Raw genomic sequence first — 27,872 nt, forward strand, 5'->3', positions numbered from 1 at the left:
GTGTCACCCTGCTGTGTTTTTTCTTGAATGTATTCAAGTATCTTGAGCTCTATGTTTTTTTTTCGCCTGGAAGGAATCTCTAAATAAAATCGTTGTTTTCATTAGAAACATGTATATTTTCGGAAATATGAATTTAATACTCAAATAAAAATTTTTGGTCGGTAGTAAGAGTTTTGTAAAAAGTGTGTATTAAAACAAATATGCATAAATGTGAATGAAATCAGCGGGAGTTTGTGGAAAAATGGGTACAATAGCTTCGGTGTTGCAATGGAAATGTGAAATTTGTAATAGTATCGATCCCCAAAAATGCAAAAACTGTGGCACAATGCGACAAATTTTATCAAAAAATGCAAATGTTGGGGACGATTGTGAGCAAACAAACCGTATTCTGATTGCAAATGCAGATAAAAATGTATGCAAATCTGAAGGGTCTGACAATTTTCCAACTTCAAGATCCTTTTCCGAGATAGACGGATCCTCAAATGCTTCCTCGGAAGATGATGATATCATAACCAAGTATGTTAATATTTTTTTTTTAACTCATAACAACATTAACTGTTAACAGTTGTTAAAAATCAATTAAGGACAGAGTCTCTTTGTTTGCCATATTATTGATTATTCAGCAACAACAGAAATAAGTTACTAACTGCTCAAAAAATGCTACTGTGAGCTTTAGAAAGCTAAATTTTTAAAATTGCTTTCTTGCTCTTGCTCGAACATATGCTGGACCTTGACCTAAGTAGGCCGTACGAAGGCTGAGATTTTGTTTTCTTTTCTCATCATAACGGCGCTAGTTTTTTCGATATAAATTAAACTTGCTAAGGCTTTTTAGTTAATGCATTTTCGAATAATGACGTATAAAATCAATATCAGACTTATTCTCTGTAAATATTTCCTGGTCGTTGCTTGTAAAAGAGGAAGTCAAAAGGCGTTTGCATAATTCCTTTAAAAAATGAATTTCTAACGTGTTAATAATTTAATTAACTTTTCTAATAAACTGTTGCATACATTCTTGAAAGGCGTTTTATTTAAGTTTCTGCAATTTATGGTGTGCATTTTTATGTCCATGTAGATTTATGCCTGTTTCTGGCGGCAGCTAGTTTGTGCAGGGGCTTATTTCAAGGGCTTACCATTTCCCTCGAAATGGCTTCTGCTGGTAAAACAGAGCTTGTAGCTTGAACCCATAGAAGCTCTCAGTTGCATTACCGGCATGTAAATAAAGTTATGATGCTTATTTTGAGCTCTGTTGATTTTGGATTCTTAAGTTACGTAAATTGAGAGCTGTGATAAGCTATATAATTAATTTATTTTTGATGTGATTTTAATTTGTTCCATAAATATTTTTAAGCTGACTTTAAAAACTACATATAGTATATACAGTATGTTGTAAAGTTATTGAGGCCAGGCGAATTATGAACGATAAGTTTATCATAAATTGGTATCTCTTTCTTCGTCTAATCGACGACGCCATTTTTGGAGGTTAGTTAATCATAAAAACGAATAAAAAAAAGGAATTCATTTTACATCGGAAACACTGCACATAAAACGAAAATAAATCAAATATACGAGTAGATATGTTTTTTGCCATTAAAAGAGGCGTCGTCGAATCGACGAAGAAGTGGCGTCTAGTTGATTATGTTGCCACAACAACAACAGCAACCAGGTTTAGAGTTAGGACGGAGTTACAGGATGTATGGCTCTTATTTATTTGGTAAGAGGCTGATTTGAAAGGTTGAGTAAAAATTTTTAAGTTCTTAAATAACTGAAGCTAAGCTTACTTTTAAAGTAATTACTTCATTAAACGGTAATTTTTTCATTGTGTCTCATTTTTCAAAAATGAAAATAAAGAAACCCAACTTATGCTGTACTTTCTGACTGCGTCTTTATGGTTGAAAGAAGCGAATGGGTTTTGGATGATATATGTCTGCATTAAAACTTTGGCAACAGTTTCTTATGTTCAAAGTATATTTTGCCACCATTGAATGACGCGATCAATTTTTTTCAACTGAGAGGTAGCAGGTCATCACTTCGCGTGACAATCGGTTCTGCAATATTCGAACGACCCGGAATTATATACAGCCAAGGAGCCAGCATTCCCCAAAAACGTATGGGAAATTTATATGTTATTACAATAACTCCAATCGCAGCATAATCTTTGGTACGTGCGCCTTGAGCTCCCTTGATTGACATCGCATCTTTTTATACATACTTCCTTGCCATAAATAGGTATCAGCCAGCCTTAATGTCTATTGTGCGCCTACTCTTCACTATACTTCCTTTAAAACCACTTTTCTTAGAAGATCCAAGAAGGCATTTTGTGATCATAATATTGTAGCAAACCCAAAAATTCCAGAACCGACTGGCAGAAAAACCATGATTTTGCCTTGACAGCAGATATTTTATGTGTTTATACGAAAAAATATTTCAGGCTGCAAGCTCTTCTTTATTCTGGGAACAGAAGGTCTCGCATTTCGCTGCGATCTGTTTTTGGAAACGAACAGTCAAGAAGTTTTGTTGTGTTAAACAGCCATGTTCGGGTAGATCTTGGTCTCGTGATTGCTCGAACTGGTGACGGACTCACACGGCATGGAAGTTTTAGATAGGCCTTCTATATACATTCTGCACTGCCAATTGGTATTGAAAATGCTTGCGTTTCGGGGTGACCACGAAAGCCCTCGCTAACCCACACTGCTCTTCGAAATTAGTCGATGAATGTAAGACAAAACTGAACAGCTTTGCATCGATTCAATTATGGATTGACGACTTCATGAGGTCTATCCATAGAAGACGTAGGTCTGAATTGGGCTTCTCTATATACCTTCATTAAAGAACGGGGCGGCACTTGGTTATCTGATTCCCCTTATTGCGTTTTACTATACCTAGACTTTTTGTCTAGTATATATATGTATATATAATTGGCGTTTACACCCTTTGACCGAACTCCTCCTCCTATCTGTGGCGTGCGTCTTGATGTTGTTCCACAAATTGAGGGACCTACAGTTTCAAGCCGACCCCGAACGGCAGATATATGTATATTTTTTTTTATTTCTATGAGAAGCTTTTTCATGCAGAAATACACTCGGAGGTTTGTCATTGCCTGCCGAGGGGCGGCGGTTATTAGTAAAAAGTTTCTTAATTTTTGGTTTTTCACGGAGATTCTAACATTACTTTTCCCTGAATTCCGAATGGTAGTCACGCACAACCCATTCGGCTACGGCGACCCAAGTACTTTCCAGCGACCCATACACAATAGTCTCTTTTTTTTACTTTAAAGCACTATTAATAAGGACGCATATAATTTAGTACTGCAACTCAAACCCGCCATATCACCTATGTATGATATTTTGAGTTGATCTTTTCCACGAAATTCACTATATTTCCTAGTGTTCTTATGCACTTAAATAGAATACTGTTGTAAAAGAATACAGCTGTTGATATTCTCCATATCTATATCATCAGCAATAGTCCAAAAAACGCTCCGCCAAATTACACCACAGTTCTAATTTGCGTATTTATTCTTTTTTTATTCCGAGCTCTATTTAAAAATTATAACGACAGAAAATATCCCCATTCTTATGAAATGTAACGTAAACTTCACAAATACAAGAAAAATTTAATTATTCGTGAGCGAAATCGAACTCATTTTAATATTATGTTTAACAGCCATAAAACAGAGTTCCGCTAAAAAAGAGCTGAGCCTGAAAATTTCTGTAAATATTTTTAAGCAGCTTTTCGATCAACAATTATATGCAGCCGTCTTTAAATACAAGTCCTTCACCGAGATACTCCAAAAATTTCATAATATTTGGAAAGTACCTGTTGAGCTGACTGACGCGATTGTAGAAGTTTTTTTACATTGTTATGTTCACAAGCAAGTTTTTTATAGTGTTTATAGCTTTATCTTAATTTTTAACTTTTAATGAGGAAGATCTTAGTGAAAATCAGGGATTTTCTGAAATTTTTTTAAAGGCCACAATGGGCTACGCCTGAGTGTGTCCCATACTGGACAAACATTACAACCTCACACACATAGCTTAATCTATATTTTCATTTTTGTTTACAAATTTTTGCTATTTTTTCATTATCTTTTTAGTTTTCTGATTCATTTCATTATGCATTTATTTCAGGATAAATTTAACGCATCAGAAGGATAATTTTGAGGCTTATCTTTAAATGTTTTAAAAAGTGTTAGAGATCAAAAATACTCGTGAGAGCATAAATAATAAGAAACGTATTGGTCAACCGAAACCCTTGATAAGAATAGCACAAATCTTCACTGAAATCTTTTCAACCAAACTTTTGGGCAGAATATCACACAAAAGGAAATTGGTGTTTGTCAGGTGTTTGTTGCACGATAGAACACTGTCCTGTCTAGAACTTGAGCTTTAACCCTGAAATCCCGTACTCGCATTTACTTTTCGGAAAGATGCATTTGTCGATATAAGGAAATCTTTTTGTGGACTTTGGAGCTATCCAAGAGGATTGCACCATAGATATCCCGGCCGACAATTTAAAATACTCATAACTACAAGTCTTTAGAGACGGCATATTTCTGCATTAGCTAGGAAGTGTGTGGCATTTATTTTATTTTTAATAAATAATAATATTTCTCACAGACTATAAAAAACCGATTAATGCTTAACAAATATGTCTGGAGCTCGAAGACTCCTAAAATTTGCGAACAGTACGCGCATTTTGAGTTATGCATATTTTCGCTAAATAGGACTCTGATCTGGTATCGCTATGGACCAAAATGGTCTCTGCGTGGCTTCGGCCAGCCAGTGTAACCTAATCTTAACAAACATGTTTTATTTTAACGATAAAATTAAAAATAATTAAATTTTATACTTTACTAATTTCGTTTTAATGTAGAAAATGTGAAATTTCTTACAGTTTACAAAGAAAAAAAATTAAAAATTACCTTAGAAACTAGTTAAACAATTCATAATAACAAAATATTTGTTTTAACAAAATAAAATAGCTTAAAAAAAGATATTTTTAAACTCTGTTTATTTGAAATGCACTTTTTTTACGAAACTGATAAAGATTCTTTTGGTGACTGTAACTAACATAAAAAGGTGATAATGATAAATAGGCTGGTGAAATGAAAGGTTAAAATTTCTAAAAAATTGTATTATCTAACCTAACCTAAAAAGGTATTTAATATCATTAAACCATGTATACAAATATACTCATGTATGTATATGCAACTGCTTAAAATAATTATAATTCGCTTTTCAGAAATGAGTACAAGCGGGTTTATAAGTCGATGCTTCGAGGCTGTCTGCGACGACCACAACGTAATAACAAAAACTTGCCATCAAATTGTGTCGACTGCGAAGATACACGGAAGTACGTAAAAACGTCCATCGAGTTATATCATCACTTTTCTAATCCATCGTTAAATCGGCGTTGGATTTGTAATGAATGTGAATCAGAAAATAGTTCCGTTACGTGGCATTGCATTATTTGTGACACAGTCAGTTATTTGGCGCCCATATATAAAGATACGATTCTAAATCGAGAGTACAGCCATTATAGGCAGGGCAGTACAAAGCAACTAATAACGGCAGAAAGTAAAAAGAAAAAGGTTTTAAAACGTCCCAATTGCTTACGTAGAACACAAAGCCTTACTACAGACAAGTCGTTCTCTTGCCGCAGTTGCCACATTTGCTTCGTAAATAATTGCAAAGACATTTTTAATCTTCCGGACACCTTTATGCTAAAATGCAACAAAAAGGCAAATAATATACCCGGTGAGATAATTGTTATAATTTCTTACAAACATTGTATATTTATTTGTTTAATATAACATTTCGTTTGTGTTCAAATATGTATGTATACACTGAGCAGCGAAATTTTTCGTACAATGAGCACTTAATGCTGTAGTATTACATTAAAAAATACGTTCATGGGTTTGCAGAGATTTATTATTTTGAAACACTTAGTAAAATCTTTCGAGTTTTCATATGTAACTTTAATATAAACATTAATTATGCGTCATTATCGCCTTCCTTCTTCCTTTCACTTTTTACACCAGATTGATTGAGGACGACAGAAATTTTGTTGGAATACCTCACAATTCGCTTTTTCCCCCAAAAATAGTCCAGCGCAGTTAAACACAATTGAAAAATCTTATTTAACGAAAGCTTTTTCTTCACATAAATTAGAATAATGTTAAATATTTAACACATACAACGTACATCTACTTCTGGGTATTTGCTTGTACGCAGTTTTGATACTGAGTGTATATTTTTATGGAATTGTGTTTATACATACATACAGTGGCGCTCATAGTGAATTAAAAAAAAATGCAACAAATTTTAGTCTAAATTTCAAACTTTTTAGTCAGAATTTTCAGTTAAATTCCGGATATGCAGTTTTGTAGCCAATTCAATTTTAGTATAATAATGTCGAAGTTTAAAGTTGGTCAAATTCGCGTTATATTGTTATGCATCTTCTTTCATATAACGGATGCACGAAACTATTTTCTAATAGAACAAAATGCGTTACCAAAAAAAAAAGTAATACCAAAAATCAACGTAAATTTTGAGCCACTAATATTATACATAAATTGAACAGGCTACAAAACTGGTTACCCACCCTGAAAATTCAGACTAAAAGGTTTAAAATTTTGATGCATTTTTTTTTTTTATTATAAAGGGTTTTTCAATTGGCGCGGGTCGATTTTGGCGCCCTGTGGCAGTCATTTTGTTTTGATGACATCTGTCAAATCTTTTATTTATTATTCAGTTGTTTATGCCAAATCATCATGGCAAGTTACACGATTGAACAGCACGTTCAAATGATAAAACTTTATTATCAAAATGAGTGTTCATTAACGCAAACGTTGCGCGCATTGCGCCCATTTTTCGGTAGACGTGGTGGCCCTTCCAATTTCTTATGGCCCATATTGAACCATATGGACCCAGACGATATGTGGTTCCAGCAGGACGGCGCTACGTGCCACACAGCAAACGCCATTTTATTCCATTTCAACATCTACCCGCCCTTATTGAAAAACCCCTTATATGAACTTTGAGACTTTGAGTTATATAGTTTTTATTGTAGCATAAACTATATTTTTAGAAGATAAAATTAAAAATAATATTTGTAGTCTAAACTTTTTAAGGGGGTCGTATGGTTAAAAAAGGCTTTTATTTAACCCTCTATCAAGCAGACTATAAATAATCGTCAAAAAATCATGTAAAATTCATATAACGTTAATTTTGGTACGCTAAAAACGAATATTTTTATTCACTTTTACTGTACCAAAAAGTGCACAAACAGTGTCACATGTGTATATGAAAAATTAGCCGTAATGCGGAATAATCGTCTGTAGACGGTCAATAAAAACTTCACAAAAATCACTTCTATTTTTTCAGTTTCACTATAACTAATAGTTGCATTGAAAAATATACAGAAAAACATACCTGTTTTGAATTTTCGAAGAAATGTCTGCAATGTTTGGTCACTTTTTCACAAGCGAAAAGATGAAATTTTTCAACTGTAATTTTTTCGACTTATTTCAACGATGGCCATTACTAAACTGACGATAAACATCAAAATTAAACAAATGAAAACTATAAACGATTGGAATGGTTCCGTCATAGTCGTTTCAAGGCAGCCATGCCGGCTCACACGAAAAAGAAAATTACATATAAAACCCAGGAGGGTTTTATGATGACCCTCTGTAGACGGTCTTACTGGATAGACGGTTAAACTTTTGTTTTTTTTTTGTTTGCGAAATAGATAGTTTTCATTTATTCAGCCAATCCCTATGTTGAACAATATTATTCTAAATTTTCATTGCAAAATATTGAAAATTGAGCGAGTGACAATGAGAATCCGGAGGCGCCCAGAAAAAAAAAGTTATTTTGCTGCGAGCATCACAACTCGCAACATCACCATCTGAAATAAAAAAGATCTAAATACATTTGTTAAAGGAGATGTTGCTCCAAGTATTCTTGGTATCACTAGAAAAAAATATCGGATAATTTAAAAAAGAGCTGCTAGGTATGAATGCGAATTATATGAAGAAGTACTGTGCATAATTTCGAAACGATTGTTCCAGTAGGTTTTGAGTCATGGCGTTCACGGACTTCAAAAGCAACAAATATCGGAAAACCGCTTTAAATTCGAACAGATCAAGTATAAAAACCCGAATATAATATAATCAAGTAAAAAAGGTGAAAATTCGGGCATGAAATATCAATTGTTAGAAAGGTTTTTTTTAATAGAGGCATCTTTCCCTCGACAGACATTGGCCATGAAAAAGTGTTTAAAAACAACAACCAGTGTTCGTAGGCGGCATAAAATTGGTAGAACAACAATATTTTCATTTAGTGGTGACTGTACTTTTTTTATTGCCATTAAAATAAAATGAAAATTCATTTAAAAAAACATAAACGTCTTTAAAACCAACCTGGTTAAAAATTCAACCTCTTTTGATAGTAGGTATTTCTTCTTCCGCTTCGGCTCAGCACTCTTTTGCTTTCCTAAAGTTTGTAAATATATTTTCCCCAAATTGCTTTTGAGTCATTTCTCGTTTTTTAATTCGCAAATCGATTATAAATATTTACGTTTCTAACAATTTTTGACAGAAGGCTTCACAGTTTTCTGAACGTAGAAATGAAAGAATAGAGTAATGTAGTTCAAAATCTCTTGTAAACGTCTGATAAGACGAAAAAATGTGGGTGTGTAAGAAAATATAATACACTGTCTCTGTGGCTGGCTTTTTACTCCTTGGGAATATGGAGAGAAGGGACCTGTAACCGGGTGCATAATATTTTGTTGAAATCTCAAATTGAGGAAATCCGATATTTCTACATCCGTTAGCTTTGCTAGGCCAGTGAAGAAGCGTGACCATAAATGTTTAAGCTACTTCGGTTGAAGCCCCGAACATAGGAAGTACCTATTGAATCAAACGGTGGCTGTATAGAGGTGCCTTGGTAATTCATATTTCCGCGTTATATGTGGCCACCTCATCCGACTTTCATTCCCTTCAATATTGCTAACAGACAAAAATGCTGAAGCATCCTAGGGATGTCGAAGATATTTGCTAAAAATTCACCACATTTTTTCATTTTTTTTTATTTGCGCGTATTGATTTTTGTGCAACCTGATTGTCAATGAAGATGGTGCCGTTTTAAGCTGGAACGGTGTCACCGTGGAAAAGGTTTATTGCTTTATCTATGTTCAAAATATTCGCTTACATTATCTGCAAGCGCCCCGAGTAAAAATTGGTAATATAACTTATTCGTGCTGGAAGACATTCTTCACATTCTTTCCCAATCGACATAATGTAATATGTGTTTACTATGAAGCCATCTTTGATTTTATTATGCCAAGATAGTATGGTTTCCATATGCTCCCTTTGCTACTGCCAACATCTTGAATGGTAACTTGGATCGATTGGAGGTAAAAATCATGCCCATCCCTTATCCGAGTCATGCTAGTCTCTCCTTCCATACAACACTTGGGTCTATGTTAACGGAACGGCTCGAATCTATATAAAGGTTGATCAATTTAGAGGTATTTATTTTTAAAAGATAATCCCTTTCAAGTGTTGGTCGCAACCGCGCCGTAATTCGGTCATCCGTAAACACCAATTTTTAATGACTCGTTGGAGGACTTCGGTCGGTATCTCGTGAATAACTTTAGTAATGTTGGCTGCCAATACCTCAAACGAAGCTGGTTTATGCACAAAGCATTTAGACTTTACATACCCCCACAAATAAAAGTGTGACATCACACGATCTTGGTGACCAATCCACTGGTCCGAGACGAAAGATAAAATGTTGTGGATATCACGGGCTTCAATTTTCGGCATAAAAAAGTCGTTTATCATGGCACAATAGCGTTCGCCATTCACAGTTACATTGGCACCAGCTTCGTATTTGAAGAAATATGGGCCAATAATCCCTCCAGCCCATATGCCGCACGAAACGGTTGTCTTCAATTCATTTAATGGCTGTTCTTGAATAGCTTTAGGTTGCTCTTTATCCCAAATGCGGCAATTTTGCTTATTGACGTAGCCATTAAGCCAAAAATGGGCTTTATCGCTGGCACGACGAACAATTTTCACAAAGCGTCGATTTTCGTAATACAATTGTACGATTTGTAAACGTAAGCAAAAGGCGTAAGCTCTTCCGTGAGGAAATGTCAATGAATACTGAAAAAAATTATGTATTTAGTTAGGAAAAAGTATCTCCAATCTGATCACCCTTTATATTATATCTTTGTTAAATATTTCATTCAACTTTACTCGCAATTTTCTTTATTTACATCAGTTTTATAGAACAATTGGATTATTTCCGAATTTATGCTTCCTACAAAATTTTGCAGCAGGGTCAATTTCGCAACGTTGCCTATTTTAGTATATGATTTTTTGCATTTGCTAATATTGAAACTTTGTTAGAAAATCTTCCTTTTCTAAAGATTATATATTAATGTTAATAACTGTGACTAGATACTTAAATATTCATTATAATATTTTAATATGCATAATTTTTAATTATTTGTGATATTAAAAATAACAATTCAGATCAAATCAACTATTTTTATTGTTCAATATACATGCTGCTTTAACAGGAGGAGGAAATCTGCAAACTACATCCACCGATAATAAGCAAAACCTTAGAAATGCAACCTTTAATGAAGGTCATAATTGTCCCGAACCAAAAGGAAATTTTACAATAACAACACTTTCAAAAAGCAACAAAGTGGAGCCAGATAAGAATAATTTAAATTTACCAAGCTCTAGCGTTTTAATAGCCGTTAATGATTGGGCTACTCCAACAACTATTCAAACTGCATTAAGTGATGGAAAAGGATCTGTTATGGAAAGTAGAGAAAAAATTATCGAACTTGTCGAAGCTAATAGAATATGCAAAAATGAACAACTTCAAAATAGCTATGCCAATTTTAAAGAAGAAAAAAGAAAGAAAGCACAACCCATTTATGAAAACAACCAATTCATTCAAACTACAAGCAGATCTTGCAATATTAGCGCCAGAAATGTGAATTCAAATCTTGAAGAATGTAATCAACCTATATATGCTATAGTTGATAAGAATAAGAAAATAAAAAAACAAAATGTGTCATGTGAAGACTTACCACAACAAGACTTTGTACCCAATGCAACAGGCAACAAGTCGGAGCAACTTAACAATCTACTTAAAAACTATAACAAAACAAAATGTAAAGAAACTCCTAATAGCTATTCTGACATAACGGATAATATGATTTCCAATGAAAACGTTCCAGAGAGTGATTACGCTAAAATCGACGCAGTCAACATTAGCGATAATTCGTTAACTTCAGATCCAAAAATGGATATTAATGCTGAGCACTCCATTTATGCAAAAGTGTGGAAAGGCCCCCGAAAAACAAGTGAATCAAAAATGTACGCATTATTGTTAGCTGCTGTGCATGTTGCATGATCTCAGATTTCTTTATGCATATAAAGTATATACCTATGTATATATTCAACTACACATACATACATATATCCTTTTCCAATTATATTTATTAGTTAATTGTAGAGTCTATATTGGTATTGATTTCGATCAAAAGTTTGTCTTAAACAAGTAATAGTCTGTCTTTTGTCATCTACCTCCCATAATGGGAAAATCAGCATAATCTATCGATTTAGCAAATTTCAAACAATATGGCTTGATAGAGCGCTGGTCTTAAAAGCTCGTTTACAAATAGTTCGTCTCATACAGCAATTAATTAAACTAGTGAAATTATTCTGTAGCGCTTATCACACCATAAACACTTTTTCGGGATTTAAGGGAGTATCGAGAGTCTTGTGACGGCAATATTTCTTTTATGCTGTATATGCGATATAAGAATCATAGAATACAAGGTTCGGACATCCTGTGAGAGTAACTTTGGTTGTTACATCACGGAGATTTTGTCAGCAGTGTCCGCTCATTTCACACGTAAGCTTACACTCTTTCAATAAGTCGTTATTCAGACGGCAACGAAGTAACATAAGCAGTAGTTGCGTTAATTTTTTCATACATCACCAACACAACCTCAGTTTTTGCCGACCTTTGCCTTAAAAAAAACGACTGCCATATCATCTGTTACGTCGACAAACGTGCATTCTGTACATCGTGTATGTTATATAACAGTGTCTCATTAATGATGAAAATGCGTATTTATTTTTACCTAAGGAGGCGTAATGAATTGAAAACTTTAAAGCAGTTATCTCGAATTTAACATTTTTAGAGTTACGGCATTCTTCCTGCAAACGATGAAGATTAGAGGCAATAACTTTTATGGAATAACATGGTTATTAAAGCAACTGTTTTTGATATAGTAACACAAGGGTTTCTGATAATTCAATTAAAGACTGTACTTTGCTCGAAAATAAATATGCATCAAAATATTATTCCATCTAAGGGTATTTCGCAGCAGTAAAACTTCAGTTGAAATATTGTGCTTGATTTATCAATATGATTTAATCAATATCTTGATCTCAGAGGGACTTTCAAATCGCCAAATTGCCAAAAAGCTCGGCCAAAGTCCAAATGTTGTGGATCTTTACGTGAAATAAAGTATATATAATATATACATTCTATTATGATGGAAAGAGTTTTAGATTATTAGAAAATACACGGTTAAATAATTTCAAAAGACACTGATATCAAATCTAGTATTGATAGTTTGATAAATAAGATGTTACTATAAATATGTTTTCTTAACCAGCTTTTAACACCGATTTATTAAACTTATTGCAGAAAAACTTCCATAATGAAATTAATAACCTGCTCTCACTGATCGTGACTAAGCTCTTATCTGACTTATGGAATGATCGCTCCCATATCAAATTCTTTGAATATCGATTATTATTCGAAAACATTTCAAAATATGGGTGAATTCTCAAAAGCATTTATTCAAAGAATAAATCTCCTTTATTTCTAAGCCAAAAAGATGTCCAATAGATTGGATCGAAAACAAATTGGAAAAGTCGACTACTGTATTTAAAGCTTATGTTGAACGAATTTCGGCGCCATAATGCCACCACCATATGTCATTATTCTAATCATTTGGAGATCTATGTTTCGTTCTTTTATCCTTTGGAGCTCCTCAGTCGTTTGTCACATTTGTCACATACTTCCAAAAATCTCATTATTTTCATTCCATTGATACATTTTTTAAACATTTTTATGGTGACCTTTTGAGCCGCTGATTTTTTGGAAAAAATATTTGAATTTTTAATGATAGAAATTAAAAAAAAAAAATCAGAAATAAGTCTGCAATCATGAAACATAAATTAACTATTAACTAAATAAAATCCATAGAACGAAAAAAGTATAAGCTCAAGCCTATATATATATAATTGGCGCGTACACCCTTTTTGGGTGTTTGGCCGAGCTCCTCCTCTTATTTGTGGTGTGTAGCAATTACGAGCTAAAAAAAGGTTAACTTGTCATATCTCGAAAATCGTTAGTTTTTCAGACATTTTTGTTCAATGAACGATTAATTTTTGTGGGTCAAATTTTCCATCTCTCTTTCATGCATGTCGGCCGAAACGTTCATAACTTCGCGGTCAAACATAAACCTACATAACGCAACACCATAAAAACTCTTATGGCGTTAAATCGCATAAGCAAATGATCGGTCCATGCTTTTTTGACTATCAGTGTGGTATGTGATGTTAGAACCCAATATCACTGATGCCAAGTTCATCCTATTCTTGTCAAAACTAGTTTTCCATCATGTCATTATAGCGATCTCCATTGACCAGAAAATGCGTTAATTTTCGTGTACGAAAAAATACAGTCCCATCAATCGTGCTACATTAAATCCACAGCGCATATCGGTGGTCCTCTGCAATAACAGCACAACTCATATTATAACAATTTTTATTAGAGAAGAAAACATATGTCGGCGTTCAACGGAAAATATGCTTACTTATTTATATGAAACTAATCCGTTATATAATTTTAATGTACCAAATTTTGAGTTGTGTCGTTATTGCATGCGTTTGTTGTTTTCAATAACGCACATTTTGATTATTGACAAAGCATTTCAGCCATGCTTCTTATGGTCAGTTTTCCAGCTCTAGTTTGGCTGTAATGAATTTTAAAACTGAGTTTAACCCTGCAAAATTGACCGTTTAAACTTATTTTAAGGGGTAACACCACTGTAGAAATTTCAAAAAATTGATTTTTTTTTATAAGCTTAAAAAATTCTTTGAACCTTTTAAAATACAGAACAAAAAGTTTTATACGTTACCGAAGTTTATTTCATAAATATTTTAAGCTTTTAACCAAGCGTTAGTGACTGCTACCTAACGACTTCTCCAAATTTCCAAACTTTAAACGCGTTTTTCTCAAAACACGTTTTCTGAAATTGGCACGCAGCATAACTCAAACAATTTTAAATATTTTTAATCAGGTTTTTCACTACGTCTGTATAATAACCTTCTTAAGAGAAGAGCGTAGGGGATTTTCGATAGATTAATTTAAACGATTGTTATAATTATTTAAGTGCCGTTTTTTTAGTCCAAAATAGAGTTTTTTCCTTCAAATGCTTGCTAATTCCACAAAAATAAATATTTTTTAAATCCCCTACGTGTTTCTCTAGCTATTCTTATCTAGATTAAGAAAAAAAATGTTTCTTTGTTCCAGATTAAAATTTGCACCCTCTGTGCTGCGTGCCGCGGAGCTCCTTCAAGAGAAACCACATTACAAAAATGTCTCCAATGCCGCCATTTTGTAAAATTTTTCGATCAAACTTTGTAGTTTTGTATTTTAGTATATAAGTAATAACTTCCCAAATCAGAGTGATTGTTTTCCCTTTCCTTCTATACAAAAAAATTCTTTAAAAATCGTGTTTATTTTACGCGTGTACAGTGGTGTTACCCCTTAATTGCAGGGATGATAGATTGCCAGGTTTACTATTTAGCTATGGTGAAAAATAAAATTATGAGGGGAACTTTGACTGCCGTCACTTGGGGATTCGGCAGCCGAATTCTGCACGATCATTACACACATATTCACACACTCTTCCAATCAAACGTTGAGCAATTTGAGGAGAGACTGTGTTAATTTTTTTTCGTATATCACTAACACTATTTTATCGCTAGCCAAAATTTGCACAATCGTTTACACATATTCACACACTTGTTGTTGGTTCATTTTTTTCGTATATCACCAACACAATCTCAGTTTTTTGTAGACACACCTCAAGTGACGTCAGCCAATCAGCTTATTCGCTCAGTCAAATTCGCTCAGAGCCGAAGAACAGTTTGTTAAACAACTCACTTTTAAAACCTGTCCACCACGGTTTAACTGAAAAGCAGAGTTTAACTTGCACTGAAAAACGGAGCCTTACAGAGTAAATGAAAGTTTTGCGAAAATAGCAGTCTACAAATAATAGCATCACTTACAACCGGGTATACGTCTTTTATTATTTGTATAGCTGAAGTTGAGGGAGTGGTTTTCCGCTAGAGACTTTTTGTATCACGAGATTTTATATAACACGAGGTTCACGATCATTTAATTTCTTTTACTTTTTTTATTATTCATTTCAAGAAGTCATGATTTTAAATTGACTACAAATTACAAATTTACGTATAACTAAACTAAAAGACAGTGTTCAATAGTACAGAAAGCGAGAAATCTAGGAAGTAAGGATTCGAGATCACATTAAAATCTCGAAGTGCAAGTTCAATAGGAACATTACTTATTTAGATAGAAATGGATAGAGTTACGAAGAAATCGTGGAGATGTAAGAAAATTAATACTTTAAAGCAGAGATGGGCAATCAATGTCACCCTTAATAATCGTTAAACAAACGAGAGGGCAAGTATCGATGTTTTACTTTCTATAGACTTCAAGTTCATTTATAACAAGCGGGATGTGTAAGACGGAATATGATCAGAAAACTTTAATGATTTTAGTATAAATTTAAGACACACGCGCTCAATTCTATCAATTAAAAATGTATAGTATAATATCCAAATAATTGTCTTGCCCGTCCTATTGTTTGGCGCAGAGGCTTGGACGATGATAATCCCTTGGAGTGTTTCAGAGAAAGATTTTTGAATATTTGCTCGTTGTCAGTGGCGAGTATCGCAAGCGATGGAACAATGAGCTTTACGGCGACATAGTGCAGTAAATAAAAATCCAGCGGCTCCGCTGGCCAGTTCAAATCGTACGAATGGATACAAAAGCTCTGGCTCTGAAAGTATTCGATGCGATACCAGCCGGTGGTTGTAGAGGGAGAGCAAGATCTCCTTTGCGTTGGAAAATCGGGTGGAGAAGGACTTGGCTTCGCTTGGTGTGTCCAACTGGCACCGGTTAGCACGAGAAAAAAACTACTGGCGGACTTTGCTAAACTCGACCAACATCGCTTAAACGGCTATCGCGCCAATCAAGAAGAAGAAGATTCCAACCTTGAGCGCACGAATACAGTACACAGCAGTTTCAGTTAATGACAAAAAATGCACAGATGTGTGAGAAATTTAGGGATTTTTCGGAAAAAGAGGCATGATTGCATTTTTGTTACTTAAAGAAAATCGTGATGTATATAATAAAATTTCTTTCTTTCTTATTAGTTTTGTTTTTTGATTATGTACTTCAGATGTACTATATTTTTTCATCCACACTATTTACAAAACAAAAAATATAAAATAGATGTATAAAACTGGAAAAGTACACTAATTTTATACACTCCTAATATTACATCCGAAACAGATTCGAAGAGCGACACTGAAATAAATGAGCTATACAGCCACAACCTCCTTTTTTGTAATTATATTAAAAGTGATAACTCAAGGAATTAGTAATAAACTACTAGGCATACTTATGGTTTTATGATCAAATTTTGTGAAACCATAGGTATTAAAAATATTTTTGTCTTCCTATGCATATCAATGATATCTGATCTTGACAAAGATTAACCTATCAATATATATATGTACACTCAAAAATAAATATATATGTACTTCCATGATGCGTTGAATTTGCAATATAAAAAATATTGAACATGAGGCCATAATATTCATTTCACATTTATAGATTAAACGCATCTACGAATCGATGTGCACCTCATACTGACAATAATATGCTCAACAATGCAAGAAGAACGTGGACGTGCTCGAAATGCTCCTATGCATATAATCGTATTTGGACAGAGAGCTGTGAGATTTGCGAATCGATTCGCAGTCAACCAACAGTGGAGCAACCCAGTTTAATAACAGTTACGAAGCCTGAAAATGCAATAGCAACCAGCGGTAAGTACGTTCATTACCAACAATTCTAAGTTTTTCTATAAATAAGATGTTCTAGCTTTAACAACAATGGTAATTATACTGCAATATGCTTTAGGTCAATTTTAATTTTTCCTAATGTACATTTAAGACGCTCGGTAATATCATTAGTCAAATATTTACAATATAGTCAGTGTTATATGCACGTACGCTCAGATACATACAAAAATCGATTTATTATATAGGCAAAGGTGTGTTTAATTGATGTTAGGCAATCCAAGGATTCAACTCCACCTTACTCTAGACCCTATAACTTTTAATGTTAACTTGCCTGCCGGTATGCCTAGTAAATCAAGTGAATTTAAGAACTGGGTCGGATAATTTAGAACGTTGGCACTTTCACTGAGCCATTTCGACTTTTGTATTGTAATTTTGGGCGATATTTAGCTGAACTTTCTAAATGAAGTACTCTAATTTTCAGAAGTTTGTCTACAGTGTGGTACATATTATGGTTTCTTCGATCATTAAAACAAATTCTGAATATAAGCCAAATCGCTTGAGATGTAAGATTTTTGAAAATATAATATATCTACAAGAGTGCAACCTAGCGGGAAACGAACTACTTATATGCTGAATGACACCCAAATCGGGCTGTAATTTCAAATAAATACGCTAAAAATTTTATAAAAATGTGCGTTATCACTTTAAGGGAGTAAGTTGAAATCGATGAAAAATATTTTTTTGCAATTCAGATAGCAGTTAGATTATATATTAAAGAAACATTTGAACAATACTTTCCTCATTTCTTGCAATATATGAAAAATTGAACAAGTGACCGGGAATCTCCATAACCGCCTCGAAGAAAAGTTATTTTGCTGTGTGCATCATAATTCGTAACGGAATCTTCTTCTCTTTAAAGTCGAGCTGTTCAGGTATAAAAACCCGGCCTGGGGTAATGGCGCCTCAAATACTCACAACTTTACCAATTTTGCTCCCATCGATTGAAACAGTGACAGAATGTTCTTGGGATGTTATGTTATTTTTTTTTTATTTAATAAAAAATGCCAACAAAAAGTTTAAATTTCTAAGATCCAACTTTAAAATTATCCGCAACGTTGTTCTGAAAGTGCTCAATTGGTCCAAACGATGGTGAGTTGAGATAGATGAATCATTGCAACACTTTACCGCACTGCTTGCACGTTATATTCAATGCAAATATTTCTGATGAGCAATTCATCTAGAGGGTCGGCCACTGAATTTATAACCTGCAAAAAAAAAAAAAAAAAGTTTATTACAAAATAAAAAAGTGATTCGTGTTTAAGGGGGGATACCTGTTTACAATAAAAAAATGAAAAACGATATTAATAAATATAGGCTTTTTATTTGACTTCTTTTACATACAAAAATGGAAAAAAAAATCTTTTTTTATTTTAATAATTTTAAAAATGGCGCTGTAGTTTACCCTCCCGAAAAATTGGACCTCGACGGTGTTGTCCATTTTGGCTCTTCTATTTATCTGAAGAACAAAGGCCAAAAAAAAATATTAATCAGTATGACTGTAGTTATGTTATGTACTAGAATAAAAAAAATTGACAAAATAGCGCGTTTTTGAATTTGACACTCTAAAAATCGGGTTTTTCAGTTTTTAACCAAAGAAGTACGAAATAATTGAAATAATAATATGATTCTAGTATGGGCGAGAGCCATTGATGTTGTGAACAACATATTAAAATTTCAGACGATTCGGTTGAATAGTTTTTTTTTTACGACAACACCAGGCCGAAAAAAGTAGTTTTGAAATAATTGAGTTTAAAGTTTTGAGAGTGTATATCTGACCGCGGCACCGATCTGACTCTACCAGCTAAAACGGCTGTAGAATCGAAAATACTGGAAATATCCCTCCAACAATTTGACAGTATATTCTTAAAAGCCTATACTTTCGAAACATCAAATTTAATTCTAGACCACCGTGACCCCTTACCATTGATCCGCTCAATCTACGTATATATTTGCTTAGATTAGTCAGTTAGATCCAACAAAACTTACTTATGCATTTTATGAACTTTATTATTTTTTTTTTTTTTGCATTTATATAGTTCGAAATGAAGGTCAATGGACGTGCAAAAAGTGTACATTAGTTAACGATCCAACTGCGATTGCTTGTGCAGTGTGTGGAGGTTCAAAGTTGCGAAGTATTTGCTCAATAGAGGATATGACACTGCGCAAAGGTGAATTTTGGACTTGCAGTCATTGTACTCTGAAAAATAACCTCTCTACGGGTGTATGCAGCGCATGCAAATCTGTACGATCGCTCCCCATAGAACCCAGGAGAGTACAACTAAATGAGCTCCAGATCGAAGGTGAGTTAATGTTTTTATTATGTATCACAAATGTCTTTAAATTTTTAGCTTGAGGCACAGAAGCTTGAGACCCAAGGCGCTAATTTGAAAAAAAAGCTGCGACTGATGAAATCAGATTTGTATGGTCTCGTAACTAAATTTCTTTGCAACAAAATGCATTGTTCATGTATAAGTTTTGCTTTGACGAAACCATCCAATTTCTGAGACTCAAATTAAACTCACAATTGTACGCACAAAGTCTAACGACAAACAAATTAAAAGATCACTGTTTTGGTTATTACTTATAAGTGGTGTAGTGATATTGTTAACTAATTCCGTATACATGCACATGTACTGATAGCTAAATTTGATTATAGAGCTTGAGAAGTTTAGACATCCCGAAGTTTTGTTAGCTTCCTTACTTGATAAATAAGACCATTTTTAAGAACACTTTGTAAAATTAGATTCGCATTCTGTATTCTAAATTTTTGAATATAAATATTCTTTGATTCCAGAAACAATTGCTTCTAATATAGCGGAAGTCAATCCGTCTTTTGGACAACCTGTTGTGAAAACAGTAAATTTACAACCGAATCAAATAAAGGTTTCGAGAAGCCCATCACCGCGACAAATTCGGAGTTCATCCGGTGCCATTCCTAAGAGACACAGTACGGGTGGTAGTATATCAATTCGAAATTCGAGTTCTACCACTTCAACTGTTTCACCGTCAGCATCAAATGGCAGCAGCAGCCAACATGGACCAAGTTCAAGTAGCAGCAATAATATTGTTCCATCCAAAATGTGGCAGTGTCCAGCTTGCACATATGAAAACTGCTCTGCTTCTGTCGTTTGCGACATGTGCTCTAGTCCTCGTGGCTTAGCCAATAGCTTAAATGAGGTTACTCTCCCAATATCCGGTAAAATTATTATGGATATTCGGCAGGAAAGCAAACTAATGGAAAATCTAAGACAAAATGAAGAAAAAGAAGCTCTAAATAAATGGAAGAATATAATTCAATACTGCAGTGATAACAACGAGCTTTTTGTCGATGATTCCTTTCCTCCGGCACCTAAGAGTTTATATTATAATCCGACAAATAACATCCCTGATGGTAATCCAGTTGTGCAGTGGAGACGTCCTCATGAAATAAGTTGTGAAGGGGGTGCTTTTCCGCCATGGGCAGTGTTTAGAACTCCCCTTCCATCGGATATATGCCAAGGTGTATTAGGGAATTGTTGGTTGCTCAGTGCACTTGCTGTATTGGCAGAACGTGAAGATCTAGTTCGAGAAGTGCTAGTGACAAAAGAGATATGTTTGCAAGGAGCTTATCAAGTACGACTGTGTAAAGATGGCAAATGGATAACAGTATTGGTTGATGACTTACTGCCATGTGACAAACGCGGTCATCTCGTTTATTCGCAAGCGAAAAGAAAACAACTTTGGGTTCCTTTAATCGAAAAAGCCGTGGCGAAAATTCATGGATGTTATGAAGCTCTTGTGTCTGGGCGAGCGATTGAAGGTTTGGCAACCTTAACGGGAGCACCTTGTGAAAGCATTCCTTTACAGGCAAGTTCGCTGCCAATGCCCAGCGAGGATGAATTAGATAAAGATTTGATCTGGGCTCAACTGCTAAGTTCTCGATGTGTTCGATTTTTGATGGGCGCTAGTTGTGGTGGCGGAAATATGAAGGTAGATGAGGACGAATACCAACGAAAAGGTCTACGCCCTAGGCATGCGTACTCCGTGCTAGACGTTAGAGATATTCAGGGACACCGTTTATTAAAATTGCGCAATCCCTGGGGCCATTACTCATGGCGCGGTGATTGGTCCGACGATTCTGAACTTTGGACTGAAGATTTACGTGAAATATTGATGCCACACGGTGCATCAGAAGGGGTATTTTGGATTTCATTTGAGGATGTATTAAATTACTTTGATTGCATTGATATTTGTAAAGTGCGTTCTGGCTGGAATGAGGTCCGATTGCAGGTAATGAGCAACTAATATACTTATGTGTATGTATATAATATGTAAATATTGTAAGTTTAAATCAATAGGCAGGCATATGCATTAGCTTGATCTATCCTTATATAGAAAAGGATTGAGAATCGGTACGAGTACGTCTCTTCCTCGTCTTCTTGACTTAGGTCGATTCCAAAAAACTCGTCTGCTTTCCCTCCAAGTGGTGTGTGAGATAAATCGCGATTATGCTAACAATAGTTTGGTGGCCGAAGAAATTTCACGTCGCCACTGTAATCTGTTTAGAAAAGATAAGCTAGTGAACATGATTGAGCAGTGGCATATCGCAAGCTCCTTTCCGCGCGTTCGGAAGCGTACTTAAAGTCTCCTTTGCAGGCTTCGGCTTGACTCCAGAAAGATTTCGTGATTGTCTAGTCGATAGTATGATACATTGACGCCGAACTTCTCATACAGTACGCTCAAGTAGAGGAGCCTAGAAGATTCTAACGTAATTTTGAGGAGAGTGAAGAAGTGATATCAGTAGTTCAAAATAAATGTCTACGAAAAAATTGTTTTTCAAACCTGTGTCCAGATTTTGAGGATCAATTCAAAGTTCTGAGTATGCAGTTTTTTTTCTAGATCTACAGTTTGATGTAACGGGTGATTTTTTAGCTATTATCTTTTTAAACAGTTGGCTTAAACAGCTAATGCACGTTTCGTTGTTCCACTGTCAAACATCTTCAGTTTGGTCTATAATTTAACCATGCATCGTCTTACAAACGAACAACGCTTGCAAATCATTGAATGTTATTATAAAAATGCGTGTTCTGTTAAGAAAGTTTCAAGTCGAAAAATTGAGTTCAGCGACGAAGCTCATTTTTTGGATCAATGGGTACGAAATGACCAGAATTGTCGATTTTGGAGTGAAGATCAGCCAGAAGAATTGCAAGAGCTACCAATGTATCCAGAAAAGGTCACAGTTTGGTGCGGTTTATGGGCTGAAGGTATCATTTGACCGTACTTCTTCAAAGATGCTGCGAATCGTAATGTAACTGTGAATGGTAAGCGCTACCGTGAAATGATATCCAACTTTTTTTTTGCCCAAAATGCAAGAGCTTGCCTTGCATGGCATGTGGTTTCAGCAAGACGGTTCCACATGCCACGCGTAACAATGGGCTTGTTGAGAGGCGAGTTCGGTGAACATTTTATTTCACGTTCGGGGCCTGTCAATTGGCCACCCAGATCGTGCGATATAACGCCTTTAGATAATTTTTTTGTGGGGCTTTGTTAAAGCTCATGTCTATTCAGACAAGCCTGCTTCAATTAACGCATTGGAAGACAACATTAAAGCATTTATATGTGAGATACCGGCCGAAACATTGGAAAGAGTATGCCAAAATTGGATTAAGCGGATGGACCATTTGAAGCGCAGTCGCGGTCAACATTTGCATGAAATAACCTTCAAACATTAAATTACATGGACTGTACTATCGATTTAAATAATAATTTCATGCATTTTTCTGAATTTTACGTGTGTTTTTTTGAAAAACATTCCTATAGCTCTTAAAAAATCACCCTTTACAATACAACTCGAAAGTAGTTTTATTTTCACTGTCGCACAGTGTTATTGTCATAAACAACTAAACATACATACATACATATTTGTCATTATATTTTTATAAAACTTAACAATATGACAATTTCTACTGTATTTTCGATTATTAGGACACCTTGCAGCCGTTGTGCTCAATTTCATGTGTTCTGCTTACGGTTTTGGAGCCAACGGAAGCCGAATTTACACTTTTTCAAGAGGGTCAACGGAACTCTGAGAAATCACAGCGGTCACAGCTGGATTTGTGTGTTGTGATATTCCGAACGCGTTCAGCGGTGTCACCAGAGATAGGAAGACTGGTGGAGCATAGCAAGCGCCAGGTAATTATTTCCTTTAAGTAATGAAAACCTAATTTTTTAGTAATTAATTATAAACATCTTAATATTTAGGTTCGCGGATTTGTGGGTTGTCATAAAATGTTGGAACGTGATATATATTTACTAGTTTGTCTTGCATTTAACCACTGGCATACTGGAATCGAAGAACCTCATCAATATCCTCAGTGTATTTTAGCTATACACAGCTCCAAACGTCTTCTTGTGGAGCAAATCACTCCTTCGCCCCATTTGCTAGCTGATGCAATAATAAGTTTAACTTTAACAAAGGGTCAACGTCACGAAGGAAGAGAAGGAATGACTGCTTATTATTTAACGAAGGTATTATATAGATTTATATGAATCAGACAACCATGTATGTACTTGCCGCCTCCGAACGGTAACTGTATGTTAAGCGGCTGGTCGAGCAGTAATCGCAATTAACAAAACAATTTAGTTCATTCGGTATTACGTGCCCGTAGTGGGCCAACCGAATAGTGACTACTCACAAACTACTCGACTAACAGCCGTATTCACATTAAACACGAAATTTGCCGCAATGTAATGATGATAGATTACCAGGTTTGGCCTGATAGTGAAAAACAAAATTGCAGTACAATCCTGCCCTCTCATTTCACACGTATTCACACTCTCGTTCAATCAGTCGTTTTTCAGATGGCCGCCGTCATGCCAAGACGCAAGCAAATCAGCTGACTCTTTCAAATTCCAGAGTCGATTAACGGTCTGATATTGTCATCACAAAAATGTATGATCTAAAAACATATGTATGTATGTATGTTTGCACTTTTTGTTAACAGATTTGCGTTTTGCGAAATTTGGATTTCTGAGTGTTTTTTGATAGTTTGCTATGGGACAAATTATAATCAAAAACGATATTCGGCGCAAATTTCTATTTTTTAAATGTTCCCAATAAATATTTAACGTCCCGCTTCCTTTTTTCTTCCATGTGTGCCCTTTCAATTTGAATTTACTTAAAAACAAATTGAAAGCACAACAAAGTGATAAGTCTTCTTCTGTTTTTGCTAGTGATTACAAATTTTGGGTCTTTCTTACTTTAGAGAGCGGTGCTTTGCTTACGTTCTTGATTTTATTGCTGCCTGGTGATGACTAATTTTTTTATCGAACAAACCTAATAAGGGCAATGACTAACAACAACAACAAAATATTGCTGATTAAGCGGTGACAACTCTCATATTATTTCTTTTTATAATTCCAAGTTACATCTCTGCCGTTGGCGCATTCAGATTTTGATTTTATTTACTTTAATTTCATCGAGTACATTTTTATTTTACCAAGGCTCTGTGCCCTCTGCGCGTTATGCGCCTAATCTTATTAACGTAATAGTTTCGCCATGTCGAAAGTGTATGACTTTAGTATACCGAAGCGATTGTACTACTCTGATTAGACGCTTAAGGTGTAGCTATTGCCTGCGAACTGTAAAATTCATGGCGGCATGCAGAAAAATTATCGTGGATATATTTTTTACGTCTCGACCAAAATCGCGTAGGATTTTTTTACCGCATAACTTTCATTCAAAATAAAAATAAGTACAAAGCACTCCTTACATTTTCGAGCAAAAGCAAATAGTTTATAGAACGAAAAATTAAAAAAAAACAGTGTCGGTAAATCAATGTAGGCGCTAAAAAACTAAAATAGGCTAATGAAATTAGAAGAAATATTTTTTTTTTTTTATTTTTCTTTTGATTTTATAATGTTGCCTCTACAGACTTTTCGTATAAAGAAAAATATAGCTACCAATATGTCAAAGTGACAATCCATTGCAGGAGATAGACCTCATGCCTTAAGGGGGGAAACCGGTTTAGGAGGCCAAAATTTTGGTGTTTTTCGAGAATTTTTTGAACAAAGAAGGAATAATCAGAAATTGTTTAAGTTTAGAGAATATTTTATTTATATTTTTATGTACACTTTTAAATTTTTTTGAAGCTATTTCCGCGGGAGATAGTGGCGTTAGAGCGTGCTGTCCATGGACGATCGCCATCCGAGTGTCTTGCTGGTGGGAATTCCTGAAGTTGCAATTTTTCTCTGAAATCAACAGCAATTTTTTTTTATTAACAACATATTTCCTGAGATATGAACCTAATTGTGGTAAAAAAATATTGAAAATTGCATGCTTTTGAGACGCTTAGAACACAAAGTAGTTTTTTTATACCATATTTTTTCGTCTGTTTTGCTTAAAAAAACATTTTTTAAATAATAATATAATCCCTGAATTAGGTTCATATAGATTAGATTGAATAAAGAAAAAAGCTGAAAAAAGTTTTTAAGCTAGAACTCCCACCAGTTGGAAAAACAGTAGTTTCGAGAAAAACGTCATTCCAACTAACGCGCGCTACGGTGCGGAACCGACGGCCAGTCACTTAAGTGCTCATAGAATCGGGAATAATGCGAATTTCGCTTTCAAATTTTTACCACATATTCTTGAGTAGTTATACTAACGATTTATGCAATAAAAAAAATCGATCTAAACCGGTTTCCCCCCTCAAGCTCCGCGATTTGTTGCATGAGGTCTGAAATGAGTGGTCTCCATTTGCATTATATTTCATGAGATTATTTGCAGGTGATCAGCGTCCGCACGTCGAGACTTAGGAGTGAAATATTCATGTAAAACTCTTTCTAAAATTTTAAACTTTCTTTAATGAAATGCACACACATCTTTACTCGTTCAAAGACGAGTAATAATTACTATTTATAAAAAATATTTATAATTAAATTAAAAATATCTTTAATTTATATTTTCTGTTTGTCTTTGCGAATCAAGGTGTTATTGTGTTTCTAAGTGTGACTTGCAGTATAAATGACCAATTTTCTAATTAAATTTATTTGTCGTTTACATATGTAGGGTTGGGCTGGACTTGTAGTTATGGTTGAAAATCGTCACGAAAATAAATGGATACATGTTAAATGTGATTGCCAAGAAAGCTACAACGTTGTATCCACAAGAGGAGAATTAAAGACGGTTGACTCGGTTCCACCTTTGCAACGGTAGGAATATTTCGCAAACATACATAATTTGGACATAAATTAACATAATTTTTTAACTTAATTAGGCAAGTTATTATAGTTTTAACACAACTGGAAGGAAGTGGTGGATTTAGTATTGCTCATCGGCTAACGCACCGACTTGCAAACTCTAGGGGACTTCATGATTGGGGTCCTCCAGGAGCAACGCACTGCCCGCCAATAGAGAATGTTCACGGATTACATGCACCTCGTTTGATTACTTAAATATCCAGCATTCTAGTCAACATTTCGCGATACTGATATACACAAACATACATATTATATTTATAAATATAAGGTCGAGTATACGTAGGTTTAATAAATCATTTGAATGTTTTGTTTTCCTAGTAATATAAGGAAAAAGCAAATAAATACAAAATAAAAACACTACTTTTCGTGTTTCGATATTCATATATCATGATTCAGTTATAGAATCATGTTCATATATAGTCCGTGTCAGCTGAGTTATAACCGATGATTATTTCTTGGTGATTAATCAACACATTCCATGAAATAAAATTTATTCAGAAATATGTAATTAAAATTGTTGTTTTATTGTTAAGCCTGCCTTGAGCTCATAAAATTACGAAAACTAGTAACTAAAAACATTACAAAAATGGTGGGTCTATACAAATTCTTCGATCCAAATTGCGAAATCTCTCTTAGTGTACTGCTCTGACTTTCCCGTCCGGTTTTGCGTTGCTGAATGCAATACACTGCATCTTTCAACCTTTTAATTTTTTAATCATTCAGCCGTTTCTTTCCTTGCGAATTAAAAAAAAGTACCAAACTTCCTTCGCTAAATCCCTCGGAGTTCACAGCACGGCCAAATCGTTTCTTCATCTTGTTACTCATTAGATGGGTATGTTGCTTCACATTATGGTGTAATTCATCCCTGTTATTCTGCAATATTTCCCAATGACTGCCTTCGTCCATTGCAGAAGCGGTACCATTTCCGAACGTTAAATCACCCAGGCCTTAAATTGCTTCGATAGGTGACCCTTGCGAGTGATTGGTCAGTAGTTTTATGTACAGCTGAGCGATAGGACAATTGGAACATTTGGATGTGTTTGTCCCAATTTCGTTGCCTTCCCTGAGTTCGATCATTGGATTGCTAAATAAAAGTCATAACTAATGACAACACATCTTGCTTTATTTAGTTTCAACTCTATATATATGAGCAGAGGTGCAGACGCTTAGGGCGTAAGTTAGTCATAAACGTCAGTAAAGGGATAAATTGATATAATAAATAAAGCAAGCTGAGCTGCCATTTATTTGTGACTTTTAATCGAATGAAATGGAACAATGGTCGAATTCATAGGAATTATTCAAAGACGTTTTATTTTATAAAAACTGAATAAACTCGCGTCTT

The 27,872-nt window shown here is 34.6% G+C and overlaps 1 protein-coding gene across 1 annotated transcript; it reads left to right on the forward strand.

Annotated features, from left to right (window-relative positions):
• The first annotated feature begins 73 nt into the window (after positions 1-73).
• Positions 74-26,890, forward strand: LOC129237276 (calpain-D). Its single transcript, XM_054871924.1, has 10 exons — positions 74-516; positions 5,242-5,756; positions 10,594-11,407; positions 17,043-17,257; positions 19,330-19,593; positions 20,088-21,562; positions 23,258-23,464; positions 23,534-23,800; positions 26,340-26,482; positions 26,548-26,890. Exons 1-10 carry the CDS (start codon positions 215-217, stop codon positions 26,723-26,725), a joined length of 4,380 nt encoding a protein of 1,459 aa, XP_054727899.1. The 5' UTR covers positions 74-214; the 3' UTR covers positions 26,726-26,890.
• Positions 26,891-27,872: the final 982 nt, after the last annotated feature.

Source organism: Anastrepha obliqua, chromosome 2 (assembly GCF_027943255.1).
Source record: "Anastrepha obliqua isolate idAnaObli1 chromosome 2, idAnaObli1_1.0, whole genome shotgun sequence".
Taxonomy (NCBI): Eukaryota; Metazoa; Arthropoda; class Insecta; order Diptera; family Tephritidae; genus Anastrepha; species Anastrepha obliqua.